At 40.7% G+C, this 27166-nt stretch overlaps 1 protein-coding gene across 1 annotated transcript in view; it reads left to right on the top strand.

The window, feature by feature from the left end:
• Positions 1–27166, top strand: part of LOC130879335 (guanine nucleotide-binding protein G(q) subunit alpha) — a 235515-nt gene that overhangs the window by 177170 nt on the left and 31179 nt on the right. Inside the window, exons 4-5 of the mRNA XM_057777692.1 lie at positions 8803–8931; positions 11908–12037. Coding sequence (XP_057633675.1) covers positions 8803–8931; positions 11908–12037 — 259 coding nt within the window. The remainder of the gene's footprint in view (positions 1–8802; positions 8932–11907; positions 12038–27166) is intronic.

The following is a 27166-nucleotide window of genomic DNA, read 5'->3' as shown; positions in this document are numbered from 1 at the left end:
AAACTACTCCCCTGCCATCAGAAACTCCTGAGGGTCTCATGCTCAGAGCAGCTGCAAAACAAGTTGTTTGCTCAGAGCAGCTGCAAGCATAGGAAAACAAGTTGTTTACTCCAGCAGGCAGGGGGTCACAAGAAATTCAGGGTCTGGGGGTTCACAATCCCCAACAAAATATCCCGGCCAAGAAATGATTCGGTTTGCAATTCTAGGTTATATTCCATCCTAGCAGGGGAGCCCCAGTGGCAGGAACTGAAGCTGCTGGTCATGTCATGTCCACAGGTAAGAGCAGAGAGTGAATAGAGGAACAGGAGCCTGCTGCTGAGCCCAGTTCTCTACTTCTATATAGCCCAAGGTCCAGACCCAGGGAATGGCATCTCTCACTCTCACACTGAGTCTTCCCACATCATTTAAGGCTGTCAGGACTGCTCCACAAATGTTCCCACAGGCCAGCCTGATCCAGATGATTCTTAAATTCAGCCTCCCTTCCCACGTGATCTTTCTGTGCGTCAAGGTGACCAAACCATCACAGCACCGGGTTAGCTCTGGCCTTTGAATGAATGCTTGTGTCCCCAGTGCTTGCAAAGGTATCATTTTTCCACTTGAGTGATATACTTACTTGTACATCTTTCTGCTTTTTCCAGGAGTGAAAGAAGTAACACCAACAAATAGAACATCGTGTATTTGTCTCCCTCTGTATTGTCTGATGATTTCCAGAGTCTTTTTCATTTTCAGAACATATGGCGCTCATAGGGATGAAATAAAACTCAGATATACTTAGCCAGTCTCTAGCCTTTGGGAGAGCAATAGCGAAAGAACTAGACTCTGTTTCTTCTTATGGGTAAATTGGTCTCCTGAAGGACAGTAGGTGTAGAAACGGGTGCACTGTGCAGACTAGCTACCTGCTCTTACTTTAGCTGATTCTGAAATAGCTGCATCTCCTCACTGTCTCCTCCACAGACTCCCTCAGAAAGATGGTACAGTGGGGATGAGCAGACTTCAGAAAAATCAACCTACTTTCCGTTTTTAGTTTGATCGGAGCTCAGCTGTACATATTCATATATGAATGTCTGTAGCATCTTTGGTGCCCAGTGGCAAAATCAGATCATTAAAACAGTGATCATATGGATCCCAAAGCCTGAAATGCTCACACATCCACATATAGTTTGAAATTCCTCCTTTAGGATAATGAATGTTGATGGACGACTAGCAAGCATACTGCTTCTACCATTTGGATGGAATCCTGCTGAAGACTGATGTTCTGATTTAACTCCACAATATGTTTTAGAGAGTTGGGAAAATAGTTGGCTTTTGTTCCTTCAGCTTCGGTTCACAGATAACTCCTAACTCTGATCAGGGCAGCTTCTCATAGGTCCATGGGCCCCCATTATCAGTGATTATTTGCAACACAACTGTGTTCCTTGCCAGAGTCCCACCTCCTTCAGGAAGGCATTTGGGTCTTCTACCATTTGATTCATTCCCACTATTGAATTTACTGTCAAGTTTCATGTTTGATTAAAAGGTACTAGTTGAAAGTCTAAGAAAATTCTGTGCCATTTCTGATTTCTTCGCTCTTATTTCTTTTCTGCCTATAACTTCCCCCACCTTTTTTTTTCACATTATTCTCTAGTGACTGTAGTTCATAATCATCCAACTTTCATATTGCATTCTTAGTTAGCAGCTTACAGTTTGGTACTTAATTGTTTCTTAATTGATTCATCTGTACTATCTTTACTTCCCAGATAGTCTGACATCCCTAAGGGAAAGAAATATATTTTAACATATTTTCATACCATTTCCTTGTGCCAGCCTCCCTCCATCAAACACATACTGAATTAGAGTTTAGCATAATAGATTCTCATTAACCAGGTATATGCTAGCTGAATTAGGCACTGTCTTCACACAGTAAGACAGACTAAGAGTCAGCCTTCTAGTATTTCTTGATATGTTTTCAGAATTGTGTCAGAATTAATCAATACCTTTGAAAGCTGTCCTATAAGAAAGTAAATTAGAAATAAAAAATAAAAAATGGGGGGGCTCTTTTTTTTTTTTTTTTTTGTCTTCCTCTGTCTCTTTGTTTGGATTTTGTTGTTTCCTTTTGTTTCATATTTAGGAGACAGTCTCTTCACAGGTGCCTCAAGCTCCCTGGCACAAACAGCCTCCTGAGTAGCAAGGGCTGCAAGCATGCACTATTGCACCTGCTTGTGTTTATGTCTAATTACAGGCTTGATCTGTTTGTTTGTGCGATATAGCTGTGAATCTGTTGCTGTTAGGCTAGACCTGGCTGTGACACTGGAGTCTGCCTGGCACACACTTGAGTTGCTTGGTTTGTTCACTGTTCACTTGGAGTCTCTTAGGTAACAATTTTAAACAACTCTCTGATTATAAAATTAAGATGCCAAATCTCTTTCCTATGTGCAGTAATGAGTTCTTTTCAGGAGACTCAAGGTATTTGTTAAGGAAAAAAATACTTCGTGAGCTGTCTTAGTTCTTTGTTCAAAGAAAGTTAGAATTCTTTATTCCTTCTCTTGCTCTTTATTGCAGAGTTTACTCTGCCTTGATAAGTTCTCAAGAACCAGGGCCATAACACTGCAACCACTCTGTGATCTTAGCTTTTTTGGGATTTCCTATGAAAAAAAAGAAACAACTTTATGAACAAAACTACCTGTAATAAATACTACCTGTCACTGAACAATAATCATGCGGAATGTTAATTTTCCTTCTGCTCAGTGAGCTCTTCTGAGATAGGCATGTTTGTGTATTGAGTAATCCCATGCAGCTAAGAAGCTGACCCAGATTCCTGGCCAGATCAGACCAGAAGAGGGAAGGGCTTGCTTGGGTCCTGGCCCTCAAACCGCCCTTTGAATCCATGCTTGCCTCAATGTAGTAGTTTTACTGAACGGTCACTGATCCATTTTGTAAACGTTACCTAACAGTGTTTTGGTGGGGTTTCTTTTTGTTTTTGTTTGTTTGGTGTTTGTTTTAAAATCTTTTCGTCTGTTTTTTTTTTGTGTGTGTGTGTCCACCCAGCTCTACACAGCCTGCACAGAGTTGTCTTGTGGTTCTTCCTCGCCTTCACTGCCCTGACACCATCAGATAGGATCTCTTGGCATGATCTAGCTTTCTACTCCCAAGAGACTGATCCTCTCACAATGAGGTCTTGTTAATTTTTTTTAATGAAGGCGACCTAGTTTTTGTAACCTTCTTTTTAATAATTAAAAATATGAAACCTACCCAGAATCATTTTTCTGTGCCACAGTTCCAACTTCATATCGAACTAGAGCTGCAGATCTGTTGCATGCAATCTTACCATGGAAACACTTTATGGGGTTAAAAATCCCCCAGCTCCAAACATGAACCCAAGAGCATGCTGTTAGTCTTCTTGTGTGTAGCTGGGTTTGCTTCATACCAGAAACTTCTCTTCATACTTAACTACCCACAGCTCATCTTTTCTCTGTGGTGTAATTGCTAGAGTTTATATGACTCTAACTTTTATTTTTTAAAAATTGATGCCATCTCTCCTGATATTTTATTCATAATTGCCAAATCTTATTCTTAGTTGCTTTCATTTAAATGGGGGAGGAACTTGAGTTTTTCTTATTTGAAGTTATTTTTCTGGTCACAATAGTGAAATTTTCTAATTTTGAAAAGATTTTTAGTTCAAGTCTGTTGTTGACAGACTATCATTAAAATTAGTGACCAGTTAGAATCATATCCCAAACAGGAAAAAAAAATCAAATTTAATTTGATTTAGTCATACTATTTTAGTGAATTTTCAGCTTGACTCTTTACTTTTAATAATTTTTTCAGACTTCATATTTTTTGCAACCAGGAATGATCCTAAAGTTAATTGTGAAAGGAGCCCAGTGGTCACTAACAAACCAATGACTGGGATTGCTTTCGTTCTTTCGTGTTCTCAAATATACGACAGGAAGATGTTTGTGGATTACCACTTGAAATTTTGTAATGCATTCCCAGAAGATGACCAAATCCAAATAAAACCTGGGCTTCTTCCCAGGCGTTGACAAACTCCTTGCATAGCCCATGAATCTGATCCCAGACTCTTCACATCCTTAGTTTCTGACATAATGCTTCAAGTCCAACTGATGCTAAGCTCCAGGTGGCTTTGTATTCTGCTGTGGTGAAGGAACTGTCAGAGACTAAGCATGTCTCTTTCTTTATTGCCTCGCTTTTTACTGAAAACCAACAAAAACTATATAATTTTGTTCCATTAAAGAGCTTATATTAGAAATGTCTGTTGTTAGATTCAGCCTCCTCAATTTTCACTGGATTGGATGGAATTCCAAAGCCTAGAAACTGCACACTGATGAGTGTGCTTATGCTGATTATGTCATTCTGTGGCCAGGACTTAAGAGCAGGAAGCTCGTCTCCTAAATGAAGTTAAGCCAATGGGACTTTTCCTTCCTCTGTTGTATTTAAATTTGTCAGAGGCATTTTAATTCAGAATTTAGTTTTTACATAATACAGGCCAGCTATATTCCAGAAATATAATTACATAAAGATGGGTAGCTAACAATCCCCTGGCTCCTATGCTTGTTCCTAAGGAGTATGACTTGCCTGGCCACTGCAGCATTTCCGATGAAATAGTTTTAATTTGGGTAGCACACTGAGCATGTGTTAGAGGTGGCCCAAGCTCTCAGCCAGATGTTGGTAATACAGTCACAGACAAATATAGTTGTGGACCCTGACCATTGAATTTGCAAGTGTAGGAAGACTGCATCTTTTAGTCTACAGTATCAAACTATTCAATGTGTCAATGTAGCAGAAAGTCATCGAAGGCCTACAGAGGATGGGAGTAAGGAGCACTCAAACAGCCAGGCTTGCTTTCTCTTAAACAGTTTTAGGAGTGGCTTGGGAACTAGAGAGATAGCTCAGCAGCTAAGAGCACTGGTTCCTCATCCAGTGTACCTGGGTTCAATTTCCAGCACCCACATGGCAGCTCACAACTGTCTCTAACTACAACACCTGACACCCTCATACATGCATGCAGGCAAAAAATACCAATTTAAAAAAAAACCAAGAAATGACTTATTTCCTAAATAATTAAGTCCCGTGTATTCCATGATGTCTTCCTGTGCCTCACATCAGGAAAGAGTTTCTACCTTTTACACTTGCATTGCCTTAGCAATGTACCTGTGCCATCACCATAGCAATATTGGGAATGACCTCAGCAGCCACTCAGAATCAGGCTTACAAAACAAATTAGAGCTATAATTAACTCTCTGAATTTACTCTGCAATATAAATTTGTTCAGGCCCTAGTGTTTTTTTAAAAAATGTTAAATGAACGGAATAATACAACATGAAACCCCTCCCCCCATTTTCCATTAGTTTTTGCTGAGAATATGAAGTATTTCAATGGAAAATACAGAGATTAGAGATTACTTTATTGCATCCTCTCAAAATGTGGCAGGCATAAATGAAAAGGACATACTACACTAGAATACCACTTCTAGGAGTACAAAGTAACTCCTCCCCTACGAAGCCAATATGAAATGCAAAAAAAAAAATGTGTGCATTCTTTCTCCATGCCTTGCTTTTCAAGGCATGATGGGGCAGGTGAATTAGGGCCCTGCAGGCTCTTTCTGGGCAGTGAGAAATGTGGTTCTCATTTGTCTATTTTCTGGTTCACAAATTATGTCTTCAGTATTGTACCTTCTGAGCCACTCAGTAGAAAATTATTATGTAGATAGATTGTGTATCTTTTGTTTGTTTGAGAAGTTTGCTTTGGGTGTAGGTGGCGTATACTGCGACTACGAGATGGATAGTGTTCAACCTTTTCCTTTTGCTAAATTTCACTAGCTTAGCTTTCTGCCCCAAGTTAGGCAAAATGAGACTGTCCAGCAAGACCATCACTTTATCTTAATCAGTAATGCATGAGATGTTTTTTTTTTAAAAAAAAGTCTACTTATTTTGTGTGTATGAGTGTTTTGTCTGCATGTATGCCTGTGCACTACATACATGCCTAGTGCTGACAGAGGCCAGGAAAGGAAATCGGGTCCCCGAAACTGAAGTTAGAGTTGGTTATGAGCTGATATGTGGGTACTGAAAATTGAACCCAGTCCTCTGGAAGAGCAACTAGTGCTCTTAACCACTGAGTCATGTCTTTAGTCTGAATGGAATATTTTAAAAGACTATTTCCTTGTCATGGTGTTAACAATACTGAGGTAGAACATAGCTTGACAAGCAGATGTTTGTTGTAAGCAGTTGTTATTCTACAAGAGCTGTAGGAAGAATGAGGAGGAAAGAGAATCCTCACAGTGGCAATCTGGAGACAGCTCAGCAGTACCCTGCATCGCAGAGAAGTGCCACTGGCAGTTGTGTAGGGTGGCTGCTGAGCCTTTGCAGGTGGCTTTCCAGTTGCAGCTGTGTGCCCTGGCTCCATGTCGTACACATAGTTAGCTCTAAGGAGCTCAGTGCACGCTTCTGGTTGGAGAGGTGCTGTCAGCGCTCCTAAGGTGCAGTTTGACAGAAAAAAAGCCCCGCTTGATGCACTGATTCTTTGAAAATTATTCCTGCCAAACATAATTAGTAGCATTGGGTACTCTTGGTTCATCTCTAGGAAACAAAACCACAATTTCCCATTATCTCTAGACTGTCACAGCACCACGCACATGAGGATTAAGAGCCCTCTGTTCTGACCTGTGTCTGCGATGTAACTGGAGTGGAGCATGTTTCTTAGTTTATCTTGCCGCTGCGCATGCAGTTCTTTGATTTATCTGAAATTTCTGAGTTTTTGTATGTAAATGATGATCCTATAGATTTTGGAATATATGCTTCAAATTTTAAATCAAGGGTCTGATAAATTAGGAAGTTGCATTTGTACAGAGCAGCCTGTTGCTGCTGGAAGAGCCACTCTATCTGTAGATGGGATGCAGTCAGTGCACAGAACATGGGCTTTGTTATCTCAGCAGGTGACTAGGGCTGTGCCCAGGTTCACTAAAATATAGCTTTGCATTGGTATTCTCCCAGCAGCAGCTCCCTTTTGTTCTCTAGCCAGGGTCAAGTAGTTGAAGGTGTGAAGGAGTTCTCACTAGTCAGCAGAGAGCTCCTTGTTGGCTGCAGATGTGCTAATGTGTCTGGAAAAGGCCTTGAGTATGAATAGCTGCTTTGCTGTAGGAATTCTAGCCTGCCTTTGCCTTAGAGGACTGGTTCACTTCCAACAAGGCAGTAGTTTTTCTTTTTTATTAAAGTCAGACTCTTCTGTAACTCTTACCATTTCCTTCTAACATTCAGTTTCACTCATAAAGGAACTTCAGTAGTAAAAATTAAATGCTACGAGCTTTAATGCTCAAACCAAATCTCTATATAGGAAATCCATCCATCCAACCAGGAGTGACTAAATACTATTTTCTTGGCATTAAAGTAGAAATAAAGATGTGTAGAAACAAAACTGTCTTCTCTCAGGTAGATTCTGCCCCTGAGTATGTATTGTGATCCCTAAGTTGTAGCCACAATGTATACCAAACCTTCCGACTCACTGTGTTTTATTTGTGCTCATTGGGGAGCTGATGCCTTCCAGTTGTCAATGGTGCCACCATTGTTCTACCTCTTGCTTACAGGTTAGTAGCTTTGTGTAGATACTTTGTAGCCATGCATTTTGAAACCATTTTTGTGCTTCATCATTTCCAGGGCAGAAGGGTGTGTAGTTCCTCTTTGAGTCATAAAGATGCTTCTCAGAACAGCCAACTATCATCAACTAGCTGTCATCAGTTCTGTCAAATTGTGTCCTTCATGACATTACAACTTAAGTCCCACACTTTGAGAGAGTTGAAAGCGAATGGACTAGGGTTTGGAAATGACAGAACCTGCTGATGGTGAACGTGCTCTTGCCAGAGTTAGGATTAGCAGTGATAACACATCAGTTTCTTCATGCCAAGTGGAAAGTTGTGTGCCCTGATTGTGGTGGTGGTGATTACACAGATATGTGGCAGAAAACTCCCATAAGCATTCACACTCATTTGCATAAATATGTATGAATGCCCATAACTGAGGCCTGTAGTTTTAAATAATACCATGAGTTTTCTAATTTTGATAATATCAGATTCCTAGTTTTGTTAATAGTATATAGATACCTATATAAGGTACTGTCATTAAGTGAAAGCCAGTTGAAGAAATTCTGTGATAATTTGATAAGTTTTGAGTCTAAAATTATTTTTAAAAAAATTAAAATGTTTGACCCCCCCCCCACACACAAGGAAATGTTTAGGTAAAATGGCCAGATACATTAGTTAGTGTAGGTTAGTGTAGATTACTCTAAAGAAGAGCACCTGACCACAGGCATCATTAGTATTATATCATAAATTCATGGCTTTGCATAAAAAATGACGTGGGCTTTGGACATAATTAAAGATATGGTGTGCTGCTGTCTGTCTTCTCTCAGGGGAACGAGGAAACTTCCTCCCAGGAAAAAAACGATATTCTGTAAACAAGGAAGATAAATCTTAACCTTACACTCATCTTTATTATAAGGGTGTCTGTGCAAATTTACTTTGTATAAATGCTTAAAAACCTTATTTAACTCTTGATTGTCAGCCAAACCTGCTAAACAAATAGAGGGTAGGAGACTAACTTGAATTTCTTAGCAGCTCTTCCAGGTCCGGGTGATGAGGAAATGGGAACCTGGTGAATGAGAACCTTCTTCCTCTGAGCAATAAAGGTTGACCTTGTCTGTTTCCTAGATTGTCATTTTCTGATATATATTTTTTTAATCTCTGTGACTTTGCCCTTTCCCTTCCATGGGTTTGGAGTGATGGTAACTGATATTCTTGTGTCTTCCCTCTTCTAGCTATCTGAATGACTTGGACCGTGTAGCCGACCCTTCCTATCTGCCTACACAACAAGATGTGCTTAGAGTTCGAGTCCCCACCACAGGGATCATCGAATACCCCTTTGATTTACAAAGTGTCATTTTCAGGTAGTAACTGAGTTCATTAACACCTACATACAGGGTCTAAAGCCTGTGGCTTTGTGTGGATTATCATCATTGGGATACACAACTGAAATGATGTATCAATGAGAGAGGATGCAAAAGAAAGATATTCTGAAGTTTTCATTTTAGGCTAAATAACCAGGCATTTAATGAAACTTTAATTGCTGGTGGTAGAATACAGTTACTCAAACATTGTTCTTCACTGTAGTATATATGTACATATGTACATGTATGCATATATATATATATACACACAGAGGCACACACATGCATATATATATAATCATTTATCTGAGGACACAGTGTATTTTTAGAATTTTGTAAGATGGTTCATATAATCCTATCAGTAATAGCAGATAATCAACTTTTGTTTTGTGTTTTTGAGATAGGGTCTCACTCTGTAGCCCAGACTGGCCTTGAAATCACAGCTTTCTTCCTATCTCAGCTTCCCAGTTGCTGGAATTTTAGGCAGGAACCAGCATACCTACCATTAAAAACTTCCATATTGATAAATTCTCCATGTTGTTTAGTACCAATACAGAATTTCTCCTTAGTATTAAAAAGTCATGCTGTTTTAGTTCATATAATAAAATGCTTGAGAGTTTCAAAATTCATGATTTAAAAAGTAGGGCAATTAACTTAATCTAAATTGATACAACAAAGAAGAATTAGAATTTATTATTTCCTTGTTTACTGCTGTTATTTGTCTTAATACTTTAACTGGAACTGTTTTTAGGATAAGTAAACAATACTCGTATCTCTTCACTTTGCTGTTTCTCAGTCACCTAACAGTACTTTTAGTTGCGGTGCAAACCACCTTGAGCTTTGAGGAAAGGAGCCACATAGGTATGTCTTTGACTTCAGTGTTGAGCTGGCTCGCAGGGAGCCGACTCATGTGGGATGGTGGAGGTTTGTGTGCTGCCTCAAAGCCGCCTTCATGTAGCTCCTCCTGCAGCATGCCTCTGCCGTGGTGGGACTCAGCTTGACACATACTATACTGTTTGTTGACAAAGCACCAATTTTTTATTATGTTTTTTATTATTATGCTTTTTTCCCCTCTATTCATTCTTTGCACCCATGGTGTAATCCTGCCACCATATACTGCTCAAAAGCACGTGACTTTGAAGTAGGTAGCTCTTTGAAAATACTTATGAACCCTTTTTAAAAATATGTAATGGGTACATTAAGATGATCACCAAGGTTCCTAGGGCCAGCATTCTATTTTGAGTTTATAACATCTGGATACCCAAATTTACAAAAAAAAAAAAAAAAAAAAAAAAAAAAAAAAAAAGAAGAAGACATACAGTACAACAGAAGTAATGACTTCCTGTCATCCTCTGATGACATTGGTTCCCTGCAGTAGGGCTTCCTTGAATAGGAGCTCCCTGTAAATGAGTTGCATATTTTCACATAGTGACATTGGGGCAGAGCCAACATTTTAATATTTTTGTTTTGATTTTTGTTTTTCAAGACAGGGTTTCTCTGTAGCTTTGGAGCCTGTCCTGGAACTAGCCCTTGTAGACCAGGCTGGCTTCAAGTTCACAGAGATACACCTGCCTCTGCCTCCCAAGTGCTGGGATTAAAGGCTTGCACCACCACTGCCTGGCTACATTTTAATATCTTTAACATCTAAAAGTTCCACTTTTGTTGTCCAAAGCTCGCAGGTCTCATGGAACCATTGTTTTGCCCTTCTGATCTCACTTCTGGACCTCTGGAGTCTTTTAGAAATGGTGGTGTGAATGATCCTTGATTTCTGGGCTGGGGAGATGACTCAGTAAGGTTCTTTGCTTGTGGGTTTCCATGATCCCCATAAACACTTAGCTATGGTGGCATATGCCTGTAATCCAAGGTTCAGAGAATGAAAGGTGCAAAGTCGAAAGGTCCGTAGCCAGTTGATGAGCTCCAGGTTCAGTGAGGGACCGTATCTCAAAATAAAAGGTGGAGAGGAGCAGAGGAAGCCTCCTGAGAGTCACCCTCTGTCCACACACACATGCACACATGTGCACACACTCACAGAAACAGAAGTTCTTTGAGTTCTTTCTCTGGATCTTGTGTGAGAATCAGGGAAGCACCACGAGCAGGCAGGTGTGGAGCGGATTCTTACAGAGCACTGCTCTTCCACTTTCACACCAGACCTTCTCATTCTGAGACGTCTTTCCTCTGGAGATTGTGTGCAGCAGTCCAGAGTCAGCCCCAGGAGTTTGTCAGGCTCTGCTGTTTATGAACACACACATACTCCCACTCCGTTCTTGGTGCCCATGCCGGTGTCTGAGGATAGTGCAGAGTGAATGCATGAGAAGCAGACCCAGGAACCGGTGTGAGGCACTGCATAACATTCTGATATCTTACACCACACTTAATATCCAGCAAGGAGGCAAGTTGGTTTGTGCACAGAGCTGATTGCTCCATGCTGCCTGGTGTGGTTGGACCTGTCCTAAATTTTTGCCAATATTGATAGAAAGACAAAGCTCCAAATTCTTATCCTACTAAAGGAAGCATAGGCAAGATCATATTTACATTTAGTACCCTCCTTGTATGGAAATGTATGGCATCTTATATCCTTTAAATATATCCATGGTCCTTCCTGGCATCCTCGGTAATACATGAGGGTCTTCACTCTGACATCTAAGAAATGAAAGCGAAATTTATTATTTGTTACTTGATCTTAACATAAAACCATCCTGGGTTTTTTTTTTTTTTTTTTTTGCAGTGTGTAATTTAATAAAAGAACTATTTTGCTTGGCACAGACAAGGAAGTTTTACATAGTTACAATTTTCATGCATATCTAGTAACTTCCTATAACCACAGTGATTAACAGACAATTAATAGTCAATAAGTATTAGTTGACTTGGATACCATTGTCTTTCAAGCATTGAATTTTCCTAATTTGTAAGTAGTATTATATTGGTACTTTTAATATTTTCTTTATGTTATTAATACGAATATTGTTACCTTTGCAGAATGGTCGATGTAGGGGGCCAAAGGTCAGAGAGAAGAAAATGGATACACTGCTTTGAAAATGTCACCTCGATCATGTTTCTAGTAGCGCTTAGCGAATATGATCAAGTCCTTGTGGAGTCAGACAATGAGGTAAGTGCTCTTTGGACAGAGAGTGATTCATCATTTTAGTGCCTGATAGAAATAAATGGCAAGAAGTGGATGTGGGCAATGGATTGAGTTGAAGTCATTACTTTCTTTACCACTATTTCAAGATTTTTTTTTCTTTTCAGTTTGTTTTTAGTTCTTATTACACCAGTGTATTTATTTTGTGTAATAAACACATGTTGATATCGGTGGGCCTGTGGGGGTGGATTCTAGAGGTGGAACTCGGGTTCTCAGGCTTGGCTACAAGCACTTCTATCCACTGAGATGTCTTACCTATCTGGATGTTACCCTGTAAAACCAACCTACTATACACTCAGAATGGCAAGCTTTTCTGTCAGGAATGCAAGCAGGTCTGTGTCCTCAGATCTAATTAGAACCTGTCTGATACTTTTAACACTGTGCAGAGGTTCTGAAAATAAAATTATTATGGAAAGCCCTAGGCTAATCACAAGATCATTTCATAGCCTTTCTTGCAGCATAGAGCTGCGAGTGTTGAGTGAGTCACCCTGTTTTGTTTTGCTTTCATTTTGTTAAAACATTGTTTGCTCCATGGGTGGGCATGCAGAACCTTCACTTGGCAGATGTGAGTAACTTCGTAGCTGGGTTCAAAGTCAGTTCATTGTGAAGCCGTTCATGTCTTGGTGATGTGGCCTCTCTGCTGCTGGTGCTCTTTGGGCTGTTGGTAACTCTACTAAGCAGGGGGTGACGCAGGAACTGTTCTTCACAGCCCTGTCTGGAGAGCTCTGTATTGGGCTCCTCTCTGCTGCAGGGAAAGCTAACAGGTGGAAATGCAGATTCTGAGAGTAGTAGAGGTTTGATGAGTCAGAGTTGACTGTGGAGGATAATTGAGGGGTACAGGAAACAGCCTTTGAGCTAACGTTCACAGCATGTGTGTCTGAATGGAGATGCCATTAATACTGTCAGAGCTTGCAGGCAGAGAGACCGGTGACATTAAGTAAATAAAAGGAGAAAACAAAGTGAAGGAAGTGAGAAATCCCCAGCCATTGGTTAAACTGAGATCTGGTATGTCAAAATTCATTTTCAACACACATCTCTTTTTCCATAGATAATAATTCCTGGCTTCTTGAGCTTTTTAAGATAGGTTATTTTTTGCAAGTCTTAATATTCTCATAGTTCATACCCAGTATACAGGGGTTTGCATCTGTCAATGAGCTAAGGCTTGATAACTAGCCACTGGCTCTCTGAGCTGAAATGCAAAGTGCCTACAAGCATGGTAAAATACTGATAATTTTGTTATCAAAATGTAAGCGGGGCATTTGCCTTTGGAATGTTTACTATTATATCTCTCTGGTTCTCTTTCTTAATATGTACCCATGCCCATTTGTTGTTCCATAATTCTTGGAGACTATAGTTTGAATATATTGCTTACTTTAGACATATTGTGGCATGCCTATGGTTTTAGTACTATGTTGTGGGTATCAGGATCTCCAAACAGTTACAATTTTTCCCTGAAGAGAAGATTAAAAAAAGAATACACATACTTTTTTTTTATCAGACTAAAGCATATGCTCCAAAGGCAATAAGACTTTTGCTGTGTAGCTCCCCATTTCTAATGTTCAGTTTGCTACCCACTGAAATAAATTTTCCATGTGTCACCTATACAGAAGATGAAAGAAATACATAAAATTTCATGCCTATATTTACATACTAGCAAGGGTAAAATAAGTATCTACCAGTACACATATTCCCATTCAATATGTTGTATCTACAAAGAATTACATGTTGTAATTTAGTGATAATCAATTTGCCATTTTAAAATTAGCAGAACAGCAAGGAAGTCAATTCTCTAAATGACTTGTCAGCTAAGTCTAGCACAATAGCCCCATTCTTTGTTTATCTGGTCATTATAAATTTCACCTGATGTTACAATAGAAATCTGATCTGTTGGTTGGTTGGTATAAAAATATATTAGTTCGGCCGGGCGGTGGTGGCGCATGCCTTTAATCCCAGCACTTGGGAGGCAGAGGCAGGCGGATCTCTGTGAGTTCGAGACCAGCCTGGTCTACAAGAGCTAGTTCCAGGACAGGCTCCAAGGCCACAGAGAAACAGTAGCATTTTTTTATCAGACATTTTCAGATTTCTACCAGTAATTTGTCATTCAGTATGTAGGTATTCATTGTAAAAGCCTGGCCTGAGTCCTTTAGTTCATAAACTGATATATTATACCACAGATTAAAATAATAAAGCTATGTCCTAGTTTGCTTTCTGTTGCTGTGACAAACACCATGACTAGTATCAACCTGTGGAAGAAAGGGTTTATTCCATGTTAGAGTTTTTCATCTATCATGAAAGGAAGTTGGGGCAGAACTGTGGAGGCAAGAGCTGAAGCAGAGACCCTGGAGATGTGCTGCTTACTGACCTGTTCTCCAGGGCTTGCTCAGATTGCTCTCTTGTACCACTGAAAACCACCATCCTAGGAATGGCATCACCCACAATGGGCTGTACCCTCCCACATCAGTGCCTACAGACCAATCTGATGAAGGCATTTTCTCAGTTAAAATGCCCTTTTCCCAGATGACCAGGGGAGTTCTGTCAAGCTGACAGAAGCATAACCTGTACTACTTACAGTCTCCCCATTAGAACTCAGTAAGTCACACCCATTCTGGAGCTTTCTCTTGGGCCTTCAGCAAGCCTGATATCACTGGAGCTGATCCTCAAGCAAAGCAAGAACATACTGTCCATACCCAGCACCCCTAATTGGCACACAGTCCCAGAAGCATGTTCATATTTAGAGTTATCTATTTGATACTCAGTTGTAGTAAAACATTCAGATGTCATTGTTTCCAACTTCTTAAACCATTAAGGTAATTCAGAACTACAGAATTCTAGTTTCTGAAATGTCTTGGTTTGGGTAAGGCAGAACAAGAAAAAACTCCCTGCCGTTTGCTCTTGGTTTTAAAATGTGATATTCATAGCTTTACTTCCAAGCAGACTTGACTATGCCTGCCTTGGTGTATATTTGTGAGAGAAGGCTGGAAGTGAATGGTGATGGCCTCTCTTTCTTTCCTGTGGAGCCATGGAAAATTCACTGTAGACTCCAAGCAGGACAGCTAAGACGTTTTGTAGAAGCTCTGAAGCTGATTTGTTCAGCAAAATACATGAAGTTCATGCTCCCAGAACCCACATAAAAAGATGGGCATGGTGGCACATGCTTGCAATCCCAATTCTGGGAAGGTGGGTACAGGCACATCCCTGGGGCTAGCCAGCCAGCTGAGGCTATTTGGCTAGCTCCAGGCCTGTGAGAGAACCTATCCCCACCCCACTCCCAAAGGTAGCCTACACCTAAGGAATGGCACCTAGCCTCCAAATGCACAAGTACACAGAGATACAGAGGTACACAGAGAAATATTCCAGATTATTCCCTTTGCTTGTGTTTTAGTTATTTGCAAACACTATGTATTAGTCTCTGCAGTTTTACACAGATCATCTTTTGTCTGTGCAGATTCTCAGCTTTCCTATTGTTTAGGGAGTGAATGTCTTTGTCTCCAAATAAGGAAATAAGCAGGAACTAGGCAAATCAAGGTTGTAGTGCCGCACTGATTTCCAACTTCTCCTTTCTCTTGTATTTCCCCTTTGGTAACATACCAGCTTCAGCCAACTATCCTGCCGTAAATCCTTTCATGGACACATTATTTCAGAGCCCCTGAAATCCCAGAACAGGGAGATAGCCGGTGTGTATCACTGTGTGTTCAAACTCGCCTCTGTTTTTTATTTCTCTAGCTTTCTGGTCCATGGCTGAGCATTCACACCGTACCTTCTCCTCCACATTTCTTCCTTTTTTTTTTTAAAGATAGCATTTCTCTGTATAACAGCCCTGGCTGTCCTGGAACTAGCTCTTTATAGACCAGGCTGGCCTCAAACTCAGAAATCCGCCTGTTTCTGTCTCCTAAGTGCTGGGATTAAAGGCATGTGCCACCACTGCCCAGCTCCACATTTCTTCCTAATATGTACATCTAACTGATTGGTCATGATGAGTTATTTTATATTTTTTGGTTCGGGTTTGTTGTTGTTTGTTTGTAGTATCAAGGTACTCCCCATACCCAACCCAGGTGTAAATGGAGACTGTGTTTTCACTTCCCGGCCACTCAGACCCAAATAATCACACGGAAACTATATTAATTACAGCCAGCCATTGGCTCAGGTGAAGTCCTAACTAGCTCTTACAATTTAAATTAGCCCATTTCTATTAATCTATGTATCACCATGAGACTGTGGCTTGCCGGTAATGTTCTGACATCTTTCTCCTTTGGCAGCTACATGATGTCTCCCTGGCTCTGTCTTCTTTCTCATTGTATTCAGTTTAGTTTTCCCATTTGCCTATATTCTGCCCTGCCATAGGCCAAAGCAGCTTCTTTATTAACTAGTGATAGTAAAACATATTTATAGCATACAGAGGGGAATCCCACATCCCACATCACCCAGGCCTTCCTTTGATCAAGATGGATTTCCCAGCATTGGTTCTCATAGACACTTGTCCTTCAAACTGAGTCTGGAATTGAGAGTTGATAATAAAAAGACAGAGTAGACATTTTTAATACTGTTGCATTCATACCTCTTTAAAACCTGCTAAGCTATTACCTGTACATTATGATAAGGATTATTGTCCTGGCTGATACACCCACTCTAAGTTTGCAACACAGAGAAAGAACAGAAGACCTGTCATTACTAAGCATGGGAGCAAAATGAAAATTCTCCTTTGGGGTGTTGAAATTCCTTCCCTGGACCTCTGGGTCCTTATTACATTCAGAGACAAACACAGGACTTTTCCCAATAGTTCAGAATGTCTCTGTGTTTGTTGGATCTTAACAGTCTATGATATACATTTGGTTATACTTCTGTGCATGCACACACACACGTGTGTGTGTGTGTGTCAAAGTTTGAAAATACATTTATTTTTCTGCTCTGAAAATTCTGAGTAGGCTTTCAGGAATTTTCTTCAGATGACACTTAGCTTTGTGGGGATTATTGACTAAATACTACAAAAAGAAAAACCTAATTTTAGAGGGAAGACCTACAGGAGACTTAGAAGTATGAAAAGTATACGCTTAGGTGGACATATCTGGACTCTGGTCACAAGTTGGGTTGGTTGTAACCCTCTTATTGTTTCTTAATCAGATTGTGTGCTTGGCTCACTTACTTGATTCGTGGCCTGATTAACAAGGACATTGCTGAGCGATGCCCCCTTCTAGTGTCATACCTCTCTGGGTTTCCAGTTCTCTGCTCATGTTCAGTCACTTGTCTACAGTGTATCCTCATTCTTCACTCCTTCAGCTTCTCGGCTTTTCTGTTTCCTCATTATTGTTCTTATTCTCCATCTCAGTTCTTCTTGCTTCTCTCTTGCTCTCTCTTGCTCTCTTTGTGGGGGAAGGGGCACAGAACCTGGGATCTATACAAGCCAGCATACTACCACTAAGCAGCACCCCCAGCCATTAGAAAGATGTTTCTGCCACCGCTTGTGTGTCCTTGAACCACAGGCCTAGACTTGTGCTAATAAGAATATTAAACATAAGCCAGCCTGTCATTTCTCTACTCATTTATTTTTGCTTATTTAATGTAAAATATACTCACATATACAAACTACAAAGATCACTATGTAGATCAGGTGGTCTCTAAGTTATGGTGATCCTCCAGCCTCCTGAATAAGCTTGGGTTCCAGGTGCACCCCACCATACCTAGCTAAGAATATCCTTTTTATAAAGAAAGAACATCTTTATTTCTTGTGGGGCTGGGCATGTACCCAGTGGTTGAGCATTTGCCTGATACAGGTATGACTTCAAACTCTTCCACCAGGAGAATAAATTGTTGCAAGCTGTGCAGCATATGTTTTGTAATATTGTTTATTCAAGAAAGATTTGCACCTCCACATTGCCAGGATAGTTTCATAGGTCACAGAATTCTGGTTTGAGTTCTTGGGGTTTTGTTTGTTTGTTTTTTCCTTCTGTAAAGACCTTATTGTTTTCGTGCGCTCTTTTTTATTTGTGTGGATGGTTTCTGAGGAGATGTGAGGTGCAAATTTTATCTTTGGTTGCAATTAGGTAAGATTTTTTTCCTTTTTATCTCTGATTATCTGAAATTTAAATATAATGTGCTAGTTATGGTTATTAGGGCCAAGCATGGTCACTGGTCCTACTTGCATTTTGTATTTTTGTGTCTGACATTAATTTGAGGAAATTTCTCACTCACTGAGTTTCTCTCTCCTTATTTCTTCAAGTATTTCTTCTATTCCTTTTTTCTTATCTCTCTGGTGTTCCTCTTATATGTATATTATAACTTTTGTTGTTCTCCACACGAGGTGAGATGGCTACTTACATAGACTATTGTCATATCACATAATGACGTTTTGTTACTGAAAACTGAACGTACAACCATCTTCCCATACTGTTGTTAATGGTGCTGAAAAGTTCTTGTCACCTAGTGGACAAATAGTTACCACGGTGTTACAGCTGCCCCTGGTCTACAGTTGCATGCTGAGTTTACTGTCTCAGAGTTGTGCTGCTCCACACAGCACAGGTATGTGATAGACTATACTGTCTAGGTTCATGTAAGTACATGGCGATGTTCACACAACACAGAAATTACCTAGCAAGACGATTCTCATACTGCATTCCCTTCACTAAATAACACATAACTACACCACTCTTTGTCCACATGGAAGGCTAGAACTGGTTGAAGCTGGTTTTTCATCCTCTACCCCAGACTGATTAGGCTCTGATAAAGCCCCAATAGTTTTAAGTTCTGATGATTTATTTCTCAAGGACACCTGAGGTACTTTGTAATTTTTCCCTATCATCTCCTAAGCAGAAGGATGCTCGACCCTGATTGCAGGCGTTTGTTATATAGAATTGATACACATGATCTGTATTATTGATGTACATAAGCAGCTAAAGATTTAATTGAATTTATTAGCAGGGATTATCTCTGAGTATCTGGAGTTTGGTTATAGTTTTGATTTTATGTTTTTCATTTTACACATTTACATTTGTATAAATTCCCATGAAAATATACTATAGAAATTAACTGTATGATTGAAAAATTTTAAATGAAATGTTTTTGTATTATCAATTAAAATATTAAATAAAATAACCCTTTAAGGCTTTTAACAATTTTTCTAATTGTTTTCAACAAGAAAAGATGGAGATACACATGAATGTGGAAATTAATACAGATGTCTAGTCGAAACTTAGTCACATTAGAAAACATTTTTCTGTCAATATATTGAAATGTCTTCAAAACTGAGACACCTTAAAAATAATGAGGCTGGCTGGGCGGTGGTGTCCCTTTAATCCCAGCACTCTGGAGGCAGAGGCAGGTGAATCTCTGTGAGTTTGAGGCCAGCCTGGCCTACAAGTGATTCCAGGACAGACTTCAAAGCTACAGTGAAACGCTGTCTCAAAAATAAATAGATAGTTAGATAGATAATAAGAATGGAGGTTGGAGAGATGGCTCAGCAGAGAATGCTGACTGCTTTCTAGAAGACTCGGTTTCAAGCACCCATGGTTGCTCACAAATTTGTCTGTGACTCTAATCTCAGGGGATTCAGTGCCTTCTTCTGGCCTCCAAGTACACTACAAATATGTGGTGCGCAGACATATGCAGGCAGAACAGCAGTCCACGTATAAATTGTTGTAATAGGAGCGGCAGGGCTGCATCCCCGGCACCCAGCCGCCCGCATGGCTAGCTTATGCCTTGAAATAATTACATGGAAACTGTATTTTTTTTAATCATTGCCTGGCCCACTGGTTCCAGCCTCTTATTGGCTAGCTCTTACATATTGATCTAACCCATTTCTAATATTCTGTGTAGCCCCACGAGCTGGCTTACCAGGAAAGATCTTAACCTGCGTCTGTCTGGAGTGGGAGAATCATGGCGACTCCCTGACTCAGCTTCCTTCTCCAGGCATTCTGTTCTGTTTACTCCACCCACCTAAGGGCTGGCCTATAAATGGGCTAAGGCAGTTTTCTTTATTAGTTAACCAATGAAAGCAACAGATAAAATACAAGAACCACCTCCATCAATAAATAAATGAATAAACAAATATAGTGATACAAACCCCAAAGTCACCCCAGTGATGCGCTCCTCCAAGAGAGTTGTATGTCATGATCCTCCCAAACAGTTCTTCTCCCTGGTGGCTAAGTAGTCAACTGTATGCGCTTATGGGGGTCATTCTTATTGAAACTATCACACCCTGTACTGATTTTCAAAATGTAGGTCTTAACACATTGAGTGAGTTGTGGAGCCTTTTGGGGTTGTGAGTTCTAGGTATTAAATCATGAACAGCATTTGTAAGAATGTGAAATGGAGTAGACCTAACTGCAACCAAGTTGCAAGTACCAGAGACTATTAGAAGAATTTCTGTTTTGAAACTTCTGTTTCTACTTTGGGACAGGTAAGTTGACAGGTTAGTTGGTTAAGACAGGGTCTCATGCAGCCTAGGCTAACCTCAACTTCATGTGTAGTCAAGAATGTCCTTGAGTGAATTTCCAATCCCACCTCTACCTCCCAAGGGCCAAGAATATAGGCACACACCACTGTGCAAACTCCATTATACAGTGTGGGTATATGTATGGGTGTGGGTGTCTGTCAGCGGGGGAGGGAGGGTGCTCAAGGGTCAGAGGAAAGGTACTTTGCTGCCCTGTTTCAGGTAATATGCAACCTTGTGCAGTTACAAGTGCATCATTCATTCTCTGTTCAATTTATCCTTTAAAATTGCATTGACTGTGTACCTCCTGATTAATGTACACTATGTTGATAAATGCTGTAGTTTGCAACTGATCTGTGCCTTGTTTCCCCTGTGGTTCTGGGCTGGTATGCCCAGTGAAAACATTCAGAAATTGTCATTGAGCCATGGCAGTCCTGGCTAGTAGCTTAATAAACACTCCATTTCCGCCTTCTTCTCACTACCTCCACATCCCTTAGTCTGCTGACAAAGGGCAGTGTAGAATCCAAGTGCCTCCAATCTAATGCCCGCCTGTGCCTCCTCCACCTCTCATCATAGCGGGGGTGATGCCTTCACATGCCCACCCCCGAAGAGCTGGCTTTGAGATGGCCTGTTTTATCTGTTTGGTGATTAAATTGCCAGTGTCCAGTAAGTCATTTTGCAGATACATAAGTGTGAGTAACCCTTTTCCTTTGTTCAGTTTTAATCGCCATGCAGGAAAGTAGCCAGAGTTTGTTTCCCACAAGGGCAGGGGAGTGTGGAGTGCTGCTCAAGGCCTTGCTCTAAACTTGTCAGACCAAGAGAAAACCTTGAAATGTTGGAGCCTCTGGCTAAAAGATGCACGGTTTGGAATTTCAGAAGCCAGGTGACACTGGTGTAGAGCCTTCTTCCAGAGGGAGAGAAGGAAACAAAACAGTGACTAGGGTCCACAACAAGCCCAAGTCAGGTTTTACTGAACTTGACTGATCCCTGTTTCAGTTTTGCTTGGGACTGTGTTTGGGGACCTTGCAGTGGGAAGTGACACCTTTGCCGGTGTCACCTTCCACAAACCCTCAAGGTGTTGGGTACAAAATGAGTGGCTACTGGATAACTGGATAAAATCGTTCTTTTCAGCTAGCCAATAAATGAGTCCCTGCCATTAGATGTTCTTTCTTTTTTTGTTTTTTTTGTTTTTTTCGAGACAGGGTTTCTCTGTGGCTTTGGAGCCTGTCCTGGAACTAGCTCTGTAGACCAGGCTGGTCTCGAACTCACAGAGATCCGCCTGCCTCTGCCTCCCGAGTGCTGGGATTAAAGGCGTGCGCCACCACCGCCCAGCTAGATGTTCTTTCTTAATTCAACCAATGAACGCCTTCTTAAAAAGCTGAAGCTAATCCTTGTTTATAAATTCACACAGAAACTTTAAGCTCTCAGGTTAATTTTAAGTTCTTAATATTCAGACCATATGCCTGATTCTAAAACTAACATGAAATGTCTTAACGTGTGCTGTGACTGCTCAGTCTCCTTTAGTAGTGTGCATCTTTATGAGCAAAAACAGGCAGTTATTGGTGTTTTATTAACCAGACATACTGTCCCCATTAGGCAGGACCCTTTCTGTCTGTCTTTTATTCTGACGAGGATAGTTCTTCCTGGAGTTGTTTCACCTGTGTTCTCTTTCAGTAGGGAAGAGATCAGACACTCTTTGGGGGCTTCCCATCTAGAACAAATGTACTCAAACCCTGAGTGGAGTTAGCTGTCAGAGTTTCCTCTCTCGAGCACATGACCTACATCCCACCGTTTCTAGCATGTTTGGCACGTACAGAGATGAACTGTTTGGTCTGGGTGCTGGTTCAGCAAAACTCAGGGAGCAGAAGGTTGGTTCCTCCCTGGAGCATGGATCTTGGACACATCACTGGCAGGGAGGAGGCACCCATGGCTGGTATTTTCATTGTAGGTTTGCCATCCAGCCAGAAGCTCCACTCAGCTTCACTAGGCCAGTTAAGAAGGTTTTGCAAAAAGTCTTTATGATGCCAACACCAAGTTTTCCACCTGAACTAATCTAAGACCAGCTGTTCACTAAAAATGCTGGCCTTAGGATGATCATTTGGCTTAAGTCTGTCAAAGTGGCTTAAAAGGGCACTGAAGAGAACCCGTAGAGCAAGTTCTTAGCCTGCAAGTCTGTAGATCAGCTTCTTCAGAAAACATTGCTCAGAATAAAGGGAATCCTCACAGAAACCATGTTCTGCTGGTTTAAGGGCCATCTGCATTGACTGGTGGCTGTGTTACAGAGAACTAGAAGTGTGAGGCAGCTAGTGCGGGAGAGGAGAGCCTCCGGCTCTGTGTTACAGAGAAGTAGAGGTGTGAGGCAGCTAGTGCGGGAGAGGAGAGCCTCCAGCTCTCTGACCAGTCCCAAGCCAGTGTGGCTTCCACAGCCTATTGCTCATTAGCAGGCCAAGGGAAGACTTTGCTGGCATTGAGTTGAACATAGCATGACAAGACCCCAGGGCTTCTAGTTTGTTGAGCATTTGCCATGCATGGTCCAGGCACGGAAGCATCTTTATGGATCTCCTAGCAGGGGCTGCCTCACAGTAGAGAAGTGTGAGCCTTAAAACCTTAGGCCTTTCCTTAATTGTTCAGTATTCATTTTCCATTAACCATGAAGAAAAAGTACCTCAAATTCTAAATGGGCCGTTAGAGGCAGTAGTTACTTTATGAATGGAAAACCCCAGGTCAGCTATCATCTACTGCTTAGGCCTGTGTATTCAGCTGTTTTGGGTTATAGTAAAGGTTCACTCTGGAACTCTAAACACATGAAATACTCAGGATACACAGTCAGTGGCACATCATTGATTTACATAAGTGACTATTACAGTGTGATGACAATTCCTGATCCAGGAAGAAAAAAACATAGTCTCCTTTAAAAGTTTGCTATTTATCCAGAGCCCAAGCATAAAAACTCCATTTTCAAAGCATTAAAACTCAATGACTTCCCCACATGCAGGGATTCTCTCTAGGGTCCCATGCAGGAGGGACAGATGGTAGTGGGTGGGCTCTATGACTTGAAGATTTAACTATCTTGATTAAGTGTTAGGCTAGGCTGAAATAGAAATGAAAATAGACCGCTTATACATAGAAATTGTTCCTCCACTTTTAGGTACTTTGTCACTGCCTATTCTCATCCTCATTTTACCAGGCTACACTACGAGCCTCATGGAGAATTTTGAGCATTTAACTTTCTATAAGATGCAGGAGAACAGAGAGCATTTGGAAAAGAAAAGCATTGGGAAGGATTTACTGTGACAGAACAACTCTGTTACTCTTGGTTGATGAACAATGCCTTTTGCGGACCCTCGGAGGAACTCCATAAGTAACTCACTGCAGAGTACACTTGCTGGAAGCAGCAGTTCTTTTCAAGGGTATCGTGTCCTCCTGTGTATGGCATCTCCAGGTGCTGCTGAGGCTGCTGCTGCTGCTGGCCACAGAGCAGTTTATAACCACCCCTGCATCTGAACACCTTAACATCCATACCCATAGTGCACTAGGCTGGGCATTTGCGTAAGAAATAAGTACATTTCTCTCATCTGGCTCAGACTCAAAGGAAAGTGGACCCCAACCCCATACATACTGTGTCCATTGTTAGTAACAAGTAGACATTTCCCCTCTGAGGGCACCTCAGGAGCTACCAAGAGCAGTCCACTCTTTGAGTTGTGTGTCTTAGAAACTGATGACAAATGTGAGCTAGAAAACACTGAGGAAAGCAGGTAAGGGCTATATAACAGCTGTAAGAGAACAAAGACATTTCCTTCAGCAGTGACTTTGGGTAGAAGATGACACCCAGCATCAGCCTCTGGCCTCTGTACACGTGTGCACATACCTCACACAGGCACGTACACAAATTTAGAAAAAGGCATGCTTTAGAAAAATCATACTTCCCACTGACAAGTATCTTTCCAATCTCACAATTGAAATTTACTCTTTTGTCCACTTGACAGTGTAGTGTATACTGTGTAGTTCAGAGTACTGTGAACATTGACATTGCTGTGCAGCTGTTACCGCAACTGCCTAGAACTTATCCATTTCCCCAAACTGAATCCCCACAAGCACAGCCAGTAAATTCACATTTCCTCATAAGGAAGGTAACTGTCCCGGGTTTCTCTGACAAATGGAATCATGCAGTATTGTTTTTCTGACTGGCTTATTTTACTTTACATAGTTTGTTGATTCATGATGTGCCGTGTGTACATTCATACGTCCGTGTGCATCTCACTCTGTTGTGTGACTGCATCGGTTTTGCTCATCTGCCAGTGGGTGCTTCAGCAGCTTCCTTCCTTGGCCCCCTACTTTGAGCTCAGTTGACTTCCAAGTTCCTACTTTCAGTTCTTTTCAGGTCCAGAAATAGAACTACTGGATCATACAGTAATTATGTAATTTATTTCCTAATTAAGTAATTTATTTCCTAAGAAATTAGTCTAATATTTCCATAGCAACAGTATCATTTTTATGTTCCACTAGTATGAGTCTGTCTTCCTCTTCATTCTTATCAACACTTACTAGTTACTAGTTTCTTTTATTATTTTAATGATAGCCATCATTAATGAGCGAGCAGTTGTATCACATTGTGATTTTCTCTTGTATTTCCCTAGTTTTTTTGAGCATTTTTATGTGCTTGTGCAAGTTCTTTGCCCATTTTTAATTAAGTAGATTTTCTTTTGGTTGTTGCTGAGTTGTAGGAACTTTCCTTAACTTCTAGATATTAATCCTTAATAGATATTTAATTTACAAATATTTCGCACATTTCAAAGATAATATCAATTTTTAAGTCACTGTTTTTACAGGGCAGCAGTTAATAGACTTAATAGCCCTTAGTCATAGTAAAAAGATTTTCATATGAAGTGAGAGAGAATAAAACAGGTTCTTTGACTTTTAGGTTTTGCTTCTTTTTAATAAATGAATAAAGAAACTTCTGTAAAGGAAACTTACTACTCAACCATTATTTAGGTTACCCAAATGCCCACTAGGTGGCACCCTAATTGCACATCAAATTCCCAATTTAAAAAAAAAAATGATTCAAATAGATAAGCCATTGTTTTAATTTGAACACAACTGTCACATCTCCAGAGTGCTTGACTTAGAGACTGACGTGAGCCGAGAGCAGTCTGGTTCAGAGCTTTATTCCCGTTCTGGCAGCTGCTCTCACTCCCCACGTTCCCACTGGTGACTGTTAAGTAGCCTCAGAGAGTCTGGAGTGCACTAGCCACCCTGTTCTTTCAAGAAGAGAAGCCACACATATGCAGGGGGGCTTACTTACTGTGTGGCTGTTTTAAGAGATCCTCTGATACAGAGTAGTAAACCAGATTTCTTGTAATCTCCCTATTAATCTTTGGTAAATCACTTAATTTCTGTGACTTGCTACATTTGTCTCTGAATGAAGGGGGACACATTAAATATAAACTCTTCCTGAAAACTTAACAGTTACTTTCTTGTTTCGGAGCATTCTGGTTTTGTTTTTGTTTTTTGTTTTATTTTGTTTTTGTTTTTTTTGTTTGTTTTTTGTTTTAATAGTAAAAAAGATGGAAGCTCACATTATTGCTCATGGCATGAGATGAAATTGACAAGCCAAATCACTTTTTTGGAAACTTTACATTTCCCGTAAACCTAAAAGCCTTCAACAACAACAAAAATAAAAACCAGCTAACAGGGCTGGAGAGATGGCTCAGAGGTTAAGAGCACTGGCTGCTCTTCTAAAGGTCCTGAGTTCAATTCCCAGCAACCACATGGTGGCTCACAGCCATCTGTACTGAGATCTGGCGCCCTCCTCTGGCGTGCAGGCATACATCGAGGCAGAATGCTGTCTGTATACACAATAAATAAATAAGTAAATAAATAAAAGAAAGAAAGAAACCAGCTAACAAAAATGCAGTTGTGTTATCGTGACATGTTGCAGAAAGTATAGAAATAGCATCTGTGTAGGCATCCCAAAACAGCTTGCCCGGCTCGTCATTTACTGCTTCTACACAGTTCTCACCTATAATAGCCAGCCTCTGTCTGTGGATCATAGCTCAGTCCTAGTCAGTTCTTATCTGCTTTGTAATGCATGTAGATGGCATCTTCACATGTGCTCTGTTCTAGTATAGTAATCTCTTGCCAAATTTAGACTGCCTTCCTAGAAAGTGTGTCAGCTGGCACAATCACAAATGGCCTTACCATTTGTGACTGTGTAATTGTTAGGTCTTACAGAAGAGGAGTTGGGGAATAGGCAACAATAGGTTCACAAATATGCTGTTATCACAATATATGATAGTTTAAAAAGACAAAGGCAAGCCAAAGCCCCACTCCCCTTTTCTGAGCTCCCAAACTCACCACAAACATTGCAGTCAGCTCTGTTGTCTCTTACACCAGTCCAGCCAGCGCCGCTGACATTCAGTCACCTTCTCCTTCATGTCATTCTTCTGATAGCAACAAAATGCCCGTGTTCTAGTCTGACCTTTGCACAAGTTATCCTGGGGCTAAGAGCATGTTTTCCTGGGACATGTATTGAAAAGGGAGGAGCATGCATGAGTCCAGTCAGCTTCTTGTGGACTACTAGCTCTGCCACATGATACGGTCTGTGGTAAGAGGAGTGGCCATTCCAGCCGCAGACGTTAATGATAGCAAGGGAGAAAACCTGAGCTTGAGATTTT

The sequence above is a fragment of the Chionomys nivalis genome, chromosome 8 (genome assembly GCF_950005125.1).
Source record: "Chionomys nivalis chromosome 8, mChiNiv1.1, whole genome shotgun sequence".
Classification (NCBI taxonomy): Eukaryota; Metazoa; Chordata; class Mammalia; order Rodentia; family Cricetidae; genus Chionomys; species Chionomys nivalis.
The sequence above is the reverse complement of the archived record's forward strand: the minus strand, read 5'-3'. Positions and strand labels throughout refer to the sequence as shown.